At 48.4% G+C, this 10,000-nt stretch overlaps 1 protein-coding gene across 4 annotated transcripts in view; it reads left to right on the top strand.

The window, feature by feature from the left end:
• The window catches only part of LOC122255785 (uncharacterized), a 46,951-nt gene that overhangs the window by 5,905 nt on the left and 31,046 nt on the right, over window positions 1-10,000 (top strand). For all 4 annotated transcript variants that reach the window (XM_086546573.1, XM_043020078.2, XM_043020079.2 and 1 more), the window contains exons 2-3: window positions 1,516-1,554; window positions 9,354-9,459. In XM_086546573.1, the coding sequence (XP_086402699.1) occupies window positions 1,516-1,554; window positions 9,354-9,459 (145 nt within the window). The remainder of the gene's footprint in view (window positions 1-1,515; window positions 1,555-9,353; window positions 9,460-10,000) is intronic.

Below are 10,000 nucleotides of genomic sequence, written 5' to 3'. Positions count from 1 at the left end.
TATAAGGAGACTTGCGTGATAAAAGGTGTGCTGAGTGGTGTGAGGGGGAGGGAGGGGGGAGGTCAGGAAGGCCGACCTATAGAAAAGGATCGAAATAAGTGGGAGGTTAGGAGGTAAATCTTTAGAAGGGGTGGAGTGGGGTTGGATAAAGGGTAGGGGGGTTAGGGGAGATCGAGACGAGGAGGAGTTGCGTGGGTGATGGTGAGGCTGGGTGGGTTTTGTGAGGCGAGATCGGGGATGGAAGAGGAAGGATAAGAGGAAGGATTAGTGATTATTTTTATGAGAGAGAGGGAGAGAAGTGGGAGAAATATTTTTGACGATTTACCGTGCTTACACGCATGCTTGCTGAAGATGAAGAAAGGGCGGTGCAGCACTGGCGGAACAGGATGCGCAAGGCGGGAAGTGATTACACAGGAACATCTTCTCGTCCCGTTCCTGTACGTGGAGCTCTCGCCTCACCTGTAAATTACCGTCGGCCTAAATGGTTACAAACGAGTTGGTCAGCAGCGAGGTGAGAGCCCGATTGTGGGACGAATGGGGCGTGACAGATCAGCAGGTATGGGAAAATCAGTCCGGGAGGGTCGGTTACACGCTGACGTCACTAGGCCAACTATGGCGGGAGTGTGACAATAGCATGTCGAGGTCAATAGGGCGGGCTTTGTCGTTTGCATGGCTGGGGGGGGGGGAGGTGTGTGTATACATTGTTAACAGTTAATTATCATGCATCATTTTTTTTTTTATGGCGGATGTGGAAAAGTGGCGAGATCCAACACATGAACATCCGGGTGGAAACAAACAAAGTGCAGAGTGAGAAATTCCGATTGAGCTACGAATCCGCCACAGGTGTACCGCGCCTCGAGTGGGCAGAGGGGGAGGGGGAGGGGAGGGGGAGGGGGTGTGGTGATGGCGTAGTAAGAAAAAGTACACCCCGCATGTCCTAATGCTTATCAAAATAATGACGTTACACGAAGGGGAGAGGGTATCAAGCAAATGATGGGGAGGAGCAGTGGAGGGGGACCGGGATGGAGGAGAAAGTGAAGGAGGATGGAATAGGAGCATTGGAGGATAGAAAGCAGCGCTTTGAGAGAGGGTTAGACGGGCGGGAGATCCGGAGAAAACATGCGAGGGATATATGGCAACGGGTGCCTGAATATGTAACAGGTGCCAAGGTGTTCATTTTTAATGATGAACGCAACAGGTGGTCAGGAGACGTAGTAAACGGTCCCCCTACACGGTTGGCTGGACTTAAAACGCTTCAGGTACTTGTTTCGATATTGTTAATCTTTCAATTGATCTTCGTAACGTCCTTGCACCTGTTATATCAGAATAATTGTATTTTGACGGGGTACTGTTAATTTTCCGTTGTTTTTAGTCCTTGTGTGGCAGCCCTCCCGTGCCTGGATGTCGGCTCCAGCAGCGGATTTGAGCGCCGCTTGTTTTAAAGGCTACTCAAGCGGTCTTGCCCCTTTCGCAACGCCAGAATATTAATCGCATTTTTCTCTTTTCTCTTTTCAGTACAAAGGGCGAGGAATCTACTCTACAAGGGGAAAAATGGTGAGTAAATTGGATCGCGTTAATGTTTTTATAAGGGGAAACGGATGGTGGTGAGTGAGTGTTTGGGTGAGTAAGTGAAAGTTAATAAGTTTGTGTAGGTGCGTGGATTGAAGTACGTGCCTGACTTCATACGAATGTACGTCTGCGTATGAGTGTGTACTCACCAGTAAAAGTGTGCATGAACTTGTTGTGCGTTATGTTTCTTATGTGTGTCAAGGTTCCGGAAAGGAGCGCAGTTATGCAATCCCGGAGGAGCTCATCAAGATGTCAGACGCTCCTTCTGCGAACCGTGTTGAAACTGTGGCGAAATTTAGATGAATCCATGATATTAGTGATGACATGTGCGGCACACACGCTTGACTCATCCGACTCCGGCACGCAATCGCACGCGAAATTATAACCCGCCGAGATCGAGGTTGGCCTCTAGCTTTGCGGGTGGGAGCTCATGTGGGGGGGGGGGTCTTACAGGAGGAAGGCGGGTAGCTGTGGCGTCTCCTGAGACCAAGACGCCCGGACCGCAAGGGCGCGATTTGTTGCCCCCCAACTTATCTGAACGCCTGAGCCGTGAACCTTGTGAGAGCTCGGGCGGTTGAGTGTATTTACGTGTCTTTACCGTCTCGTTAAACCGCATTTGAAGGTTATGGTAGCGACGGAGAGAGTCCGTGCAGGGCGGTGCGGCGGGGCGTATGTCAAGCTGGAAAATTGCAAGCATCAGCTGGTTCAAGGTCCGGTTGCCGCTCTGCATGGAATTTAGCGAGGTGTGAGAAACTGCAGAAGCTCGTGGGTTCAAGGCTCGGGTGCTCTGCTTAGAACAATGCTTTCTTCTCTTCCCTCTGAGGAGCCTTCCTTGTCAACATTCGCGTTTGTGTTACATACATGAGCACATCTGGTTACACGATGGGACACATGGTCGCAACCTCTACCTCCAGTAACTCAACATCCCTGCCTTCCTCCAACCCCACTCCAATTCCCACTCCCACTCTCACTCCTACTTCTTCTTCCTCTTCCTCTTCCTCTTCCTCTTCCTCTTCCTCTTCCTCTTCCTCTTCCTCTCCCTCTTCCTCTCCCTCTCCCTCTCCCTCTCCCTCTCCCTCTCCCTCTCCCTCTCCCTCTCCCTCTCCCTCTCCCTCTCCCTCTCCCTCTCCTCCTTCTCCCCCTCCCCCTCTCCCTCTCCTTCTCCCCCTCTCCCTCTCCTTCTCCTTCTCCTTCTTCTCCTTCTCCCCCCCCTCCCCCTCTCACTCTTACTCCCACAGAACTAATTTTTTTTCGATTGCATCCCAGCATTGGCACAGGGGCAGCGATTTTATCTATTGACGAATCTATTGTATCTCATATTACTGTTGGTAGCTCGAGGGAAGTAAACCGATCTCATGACCGTATTGTTTACACGCGCGCGGCATCAACTCTTGGTACAGGTCAATTAAGGCCACTTTCTCGCTCGAGTTCCATTATATCGTGACTCTTATGGCGCAAGGTTTAAAGCCTCTGTTGTTATTCCTCACGTGACTCACTTAGCATACGAGAACGCTTTTGTTAATTATATGGTAGCGTGGTGGCCTACCCCTCCTTCATTCCAGCTCCCCCTCATCCCGGGCCCCGTCAAGTATGTTGTCTTATTTAATGTGCAATTTAGACCCCAAGGAGGGACATCGTGATCCATAAATATTGTACTTTATATTCATTAGGTTTACGTCCTGGGAACGCTGCGTCGCGTCGCTCTGTCGCATCTGCAGAGAAGTTTGTATTAGGTTGATTGGTGTCAGGGAGCTGGTGTCAGGGGGGCGATGTCAGCAGTGGCGGTACCGTTGCTGACGGGAAGGGAAGATTCCTGGCGATAGGGAAGTCTTAATGGATGTGGTGTAGTTTTGAGGGATTGTAGCAACCGATGAGGGGATGGCGATGTGGTTGGATCGCATGACGTGAGGGTTGTGGTGTGGTTGGAGTAGAGGATGATGCTATGGACGTTGCGCAATGGGGGTTATTCTCATGAGGTAAGGAGAACGAATTTTGATAGATGTGAAGATTTCGCGACGCCAAGCTGACACATTGACTAGTAGGCGTGTATGCAGGCAGGCATGGAGGCCGGAGAGAAGAGAGGCAAACATTGGGAGTATGGAGGGCAGGCAGGCAAACAGTCAGGCAAGTGTCGAAGGCAGAAGAGCATATAAACAAGCAAATAGGCATGCATATAGAGTTATGCAGCCAAGTAGACAGGGAGACCAAAATTTGAGAAAACGAACGGAAACATCTCTAATTCTCTTTTATAGTCCGCTAGTATATTGGCGGAGAAGCACACACACGCGCACTGACAGTCATGCAAACCATGCGTAATATGGTCATCAAGGTATACAGGTAGACCGCAGTTTCGCAAACGCAGGTATTTATGCCTCGTGGGCTGATTGGCGTCCCTCGAGATGTCTTGCGGTCTTCGCCAGCGGCTGCTGTACATTGTACACCGTGCGTACATCGCTGCGCGCACTTTCCGGAGAGGGAACCAAACGTGGAATAAGTAGAATCCTTCTATGTATATTGATGAAAGCCAAGGGCGTTTTTCTGACTTTGTGGCTGTTTTGTTTACACCCTTTTTTTCGTCGTAGGTGCGCGGGCGCGGCTTCCCTCCCCGTGGCACAGGGCGCGGCTGGGAGTGGTGCCAAAACCCGTCGCTTCCCCCCAAAAAAACTGGTGTAGGTGGCTATTTTAGATTAAATTCCCGACGGTTGCTTGTCAATGTTTAGTAGTAGTGCTAGAAAGCGCTTGAAACCGATGACTAATGGTAGTTCGCATAATTAGATCATATTTTTTTCCCGTAACTCTTTAATTTAGTGATAAGGGGTGATAAGATTGCCCAAGTGGCCTGTAAACATTCAAGTTAGCCATTTGATTTGCCACGTGGCCTTTATACATACATATTATTCATCTGATATGTATATATATGACTTGCCAAAGACAATATAACAAATATAGGACCAAGACTTTAGTGTATATAAACTCATGGTGTTCAGATTCACCATCAATAAGACGAAAACTTCAGGCTTTAGTCTCGAATTTTAGGTCTCGCGCACGCTCCCCCCCCCCCCCCCCCCCCCCCCCGATGACGTAACACCCGTCATACACAACTAGATTCATGATTTCAGCGAGATCGGAAATTATCCCCCTCCCCCCACAGACCCCCCACCCCTCCGTGACGATGACGCGATACTGGAAAGCCATAAAAAGTCGGTCCATAGAAGATTCGGCGCAAGGAGAAAATACAGCTTCAGGATGTATTTTGGTGGCCTATGTATTGTAATTTGGTTTGGTTTGCAGGCAAGATTTTCTTCAGAGAGCAAACTGGGTCTTGGAGAGAGAGGTTTGCCTTGAGGCTCGCGGGAAAAGGAGGAAAGAGGAGAAAAAGGAGGGTATTGTTTCAGTGTGCGGTACCGTAATGCATATAATTATTATACCTGTTTGTGGACACTCCCATATAGCGCGATTTTGATTACAACATCGAAAATTAAGAAAAAAAACAACTAGAAAAGCATACACCTATCGACACCGCATATACACGCACACGCACACGCACACGCACACGCACACGCACACGCACACGCACACGCACACGCACACGCACACGCACACGCACACGCACACACACACACACACACACACACACACGTACACGCACGCACTCACGCACCCCCCCCCCCCCAATTCCCCCCACACACACAGTTTTATTCTACTTATTCCTACAGATATAAACTTTATAAGAGGATAGGGAATGAAAATATTAGTGAAAATAGACTTTGTATATTGATGCTCCTGTTCCTTAACCTCGATTCCAGTCCAGTGCGAACCAAGAAACAATAGAAGCCGGCGTTACTTCCCTAGCATTTATCTCTTGTTAATTTCTCAGGAAGCAGATTATCGTTCACGTTTCCTCTTCCTGTTGTTCATTGTATTATCTTTCTTGTTCTGAGGAAGATTAGTATAAGATTAGTTGACAGTGCAAGGGATGTTGCAAGTAACTGAAATGCAGTTATGCAATTCAGGTCTCTTGGTTCCACGAAGCTTGGTGTTCAAGTCGAATAAGATTTTTTTTTATTCCTTCAATGTTGCAATTAAAAGAAATAATGGACGGTTACGCTGTGTATCATGGATGTCGAGCTTTAGATAGCTTGACTAATAGGGAAAGAGTCCTTGTTCTTGTCGAGTCAAAACAAAGAAGGGGCGAGGGAAGAAAGCAGATACGAAACAAATAAAGAATATAGGTAAAATTATTATTTTATATAGGTTGGAAAGGGTTACGCCCATACTGATCATGCAATTGATAAGGTTGACTTGTGGCGCATGATCCAAAAAAGGATCATGCGCCACCCAAATCATCATCCATTCATGGGCGTCTCGGTTGATGGTTGTCTATTTCCCGGATATGTCTCATTCAACCTCGCAGTGAGAGAGGTTTTGTGATACGAATAGCTTGTCATGCCTTTTGCTAAATGGTTATTTTAAGTTGTTATTTGTTTAAATGCTATATTTTATTTTGTTTGTGTATGTTCGAAGGGTCTATTAATTTTGCGTTTGGTGAAATGACTGATTTACTTTTTTAAGAAGAATATTTAAAAAAAATGGTTCTATTTCTATTTAATCAAAGGGGTTATCCAAACTAGTGATATCATATAAAGGAATTATTAAACTTTTGTAACTGTCCTGCTACGTCGATTACAGTAATTCTGTTGGGAGTTTCACATTGTTTGGGAAAAAATCCTTCCTCTTTGCCCAGCCTTTTAGTGAATGTATTATATGGGAATATTTTTACCCTTTTTACGATAGGCGTGACGATTATTGTAATGTACGGGAGGAAAGAAATCGACACGCAGAACGAAATCAACTTCCGCTTGTGCAATGGGATCGATGGCAGATTTGTTGATAGATTCATCAGTTTATATATTGCGTTATGGAGTTATTTAATAATGTTTTATTGGTGGGTTCTCCACTATGTATGGATTAGATGATTATTAGTATTAATATTATTAGCATTTTTACTAAATTCATTTACTTCACTTTTTTATTTATTTATTTATTTATTTATTTTTTGCGCGCGTGGGAATATCCCCATTTTAGCCAAGGCTTGCAGTTAGTGCCGAGACCCTTTCCCCCCTCCCCCCTTGCCTTAACCCTCAGCCCCTCTTGAAGGATGAGCTTCTTTCCGCGTGTTGACACAGTCGTGGCATACAGCTTGTGCCATGGCCAAGACCTTGGCACGGCGGCGTGAGCTTAGCAATAGCATTTAAGGGGTAATTTGTGGAACAGTGCCTGGTTTTCTTTCTAGGGCGGTAGTTGGAACAGGGGTGGTGGGGAAGGGCGAGGCCGGGTGGAAGGATGGTTGGGTGGGTGAGTGGGTGGGGGGGGGGGGGGAGATTATGTGTGTGCGTGAGATTGTGCGTGTGCGTGCGCGTGAGCATGTGTGTGTGTGTGTGTGTGTGTGTGTGTGTGTGTGTGTGTGTGTGTGTGTGTGTGTGTGTGTGTGTGTGTGTGTGTGTGTAGAGGAGGTGGGTCGAAGCAGGGAGAGGGCGGGCGTCCGTGGCCGCTGATGTGGTGGGCGGATATGTCACAACTCTTAACAAACCCCCCTTCCCTCCCCTCCCCTCCCCCTTTTTCTCCCTCTTCTTCTCCCCCTTCCTCTCCTCCTTCCTCTCCCCCTTCCTCTTCTCCTTCCTCTCCCCCCTTTCCTCTCCTCCTTCCTTCCTTCCTTCCTTCCTCCTTCTCCTCTCCTTTCCCTCTTCCTACTCCCTCTCCTCCTCCACCACCACCACCACCACCATCACCACCACCACCACCACCACCACCACCACCACCACCACCACCACCACCACCACCCTCGTGTCCTTTCCTCTTCATCCCCTTCTTCCTCCTCCCCCTTTCTCTCCATCCCCTCCTTCCTCCTTCCACTTTCTCTCCATCCCCTCCTTCCTCCTTCCCCTTTCCCTCCCTCCTCTCTACCTCCTTCTCCTTCCCGTCCTCCCTTCCCTACCCCCCCACCCCCTCACCCCCTACCGCCCACCCATATTTCGCGCCCTTGTTCCCGCATAGGTCTATTCGGCACATCCTACGTCTCTAGCTCCAGCCTGATAGGAATTTTGGGTCGAGGGAGAGAGAACTACGGATGCGAGGAGGTGCAATCCTATACTTGGCGTTGGTGTCGCCACAGCCTTACAGCGTAAGAGGATTGCTCTCAGATGTAAGTGGCAGGATGTGGTAGGGCGGCCTGGCCTGCATGTGTATTTTTGTGACGGAGCATCGACGTCTGCATTCTCGCTACCTCCCTATATGCATGCCAGTTCGTGTGTTTGGGAAATCGCGTTGTATTTTTTTTTTTTTTTTCATAAGGAGATTGGCGTATCGGATTTCAATGTGCGATTCGATAGGGAGCGCGGTGGGGTAAATTGAATTCCCCAATTTTTGGCATCCGGCATCAGTATCTGTCCTCGGTTAATGTTTATTTTGAAATGTCATCACGGTGATCCTTGCAGGACCGGAATGCCAGCGATACCGTTATCGGGACAAGTAGGCTTCGACGGCTCGTATCTTGTCGCTGAAATGCCACTTCGCCGTCTCAAGCGCATGGACCTGCGAACCTTCCAGTGCTGCCGGGGTCGGGGAGAAAGAGAAAGATATCGGCGCTGTTTCTTCTCATAGAAATTTCAATAAATGTGTTAGAGGATAATGGGAAAGATAGTCTGTTGGGTAAATTAGGGAATATAGAGAAGAATAACATCCTTATTCTCATGGGAAATTTTGAAGTGTTAAAGATAGATAGTTTATTCTTTAAATACCCTTCCTGACAAATGTTCGAATTTCCCTAACTCGAATAAGTAAGCGGATCCAAACCACTTGACCATACTCTCCGGTTGTTATCAGTGTACAAAGGAGTCTAGTCAGACGTCTATAGAATGCTGTTACCGATTTGTTATGAGGAGGTCTTGCTTTATTTTATTTATTTATTTATTTATTTATTTTTTTTGGCACGTGTAAAAATTGTTTGCCTGTTTGTGCTGATATTGGTGATTGTATTTTGGTGTCAACATTGAATAGATTGATTTGGTGAAGATGGTAATGATAATGTGTGTGTCTGTGTTTGCACTTGGAGCCATTTCGTACGTATGTGTGTCAGTGCACCCTAACCCTCCCCCAAGCCGAGACAGGCACGGCGATGCAGTTGATGAATGATACTGCGGCAGGTGAAACGTGGAACTCCCCTCCTTTCCCCTTCCTCCCTCTCCCTCCCCCCTTCCTCCCTCTCCCTCCCCCCTTCCCCGTTCCCCGTCCCCCCTTCCCTCTTCTTCCCCTTCCTTCTTCCTCCTTCCTCCTCCCCTCACCCAATCCATCCATCCATCCACCCATCCACCCACCCTCCCCCCCGTACCACCATCCTTTCGCACACTCACCGGTGCCCCCTTCCCCGTCCCCCGCCCCCCGTCCCCTTTCCCTCTTCTCCCTTCTTCCCCTTTCCTCCTTCCCTCACTCAATCCATCCACCCATCCCCCCCCGTACCACCGCTGCCACCGATATCACCTGGCCGGGTGACGTGTGCGGGTGGCGAGATTGTCCCGTTCACCGTGACTGCTTCTCACCCCTCGGCTCTCACACCCTCCGGGATCTGGCCCATCAGATTTTATTATTTACGCAACATGAGCTCATTGTTCACATTGCACGCGCCCACCCTGCCATTTCACACGCTCCCCCGTTTGTATTGAAAAAAACAACAACAACAACTATGTTCATCCTTCTTACATCCTTGTTTTTTGTTTCTTTTGTTGCAGAGACAAACGATGCTTTTGTGGTCATTGCGCTCGGGAAGGACAAGTTCCAGACGTCCATCAAGGAGAAGGCGGTCAGCAACGTGGACTGGCATGAGGAATGTGAACTGTGAGTGCCTCCTCCATTCCTCTTTGTTTTCTCCCTCCTCCGCCTCAGTCTTCTCCTTTTCATTTTCTTCCCCCCTCCTCCTCCCCCTTTTTCTTCTCCACTCCCCCTCCTTTTCCTTTTCCTTCTTTTCCTGCTCCTCTTCTTCTTCTTCTTCTTCTTCTTCCACCTCCTCCTCCTCCTCCTCCTCCTCCACCTCCTCTTATTCTTCTTCCTCCTCTTCTTCTTCTTCCTCTTCTTCTTCTTCCTCCTCTTCTTCTTCCTTCCTCCTCCTCTTCTTCTTCCTCCTCCTCTTCTTCTTCCTCCTCCTCTTCTTCTTCCTCCTCCTCTTCTTCCTCCTCCTCCTCTCTCCCCCTCCCCCTCCCCCTTCTATTTTCTATTCTTTCTAGCTTATTGTACGCTCCAGAATGCGTTTTTGCTGTTTTGTGGGCTCATCTTTTAATCCATACTACGTCCTGGCTATGCGCTGTTCTTCCTCTCCTTAGACCGTTATTCTCCAGACATGTACTTGGCACTGATATATTTCACGTCGTCAAGAATCGTG

Source organism: Penaeus japonicus, unplaced genomic scaffold, assembly GCF_977035675.1.
Source record: "Penaeus japonicus unplaced genomic scaffold, GWHDUDI00000001_assembly GWHDUDI00000018, whole genome shotgun sequence".
Lineage (NCBI taxonomy): Eukaryota > Metazoa > Arthropoda > Malacostraca > Decapoda > Penaeidae > Penaeus > Penaeus japonicus.
This window is presented reverse-complemented; position numbering and strand designations above follow the sequence as displayed.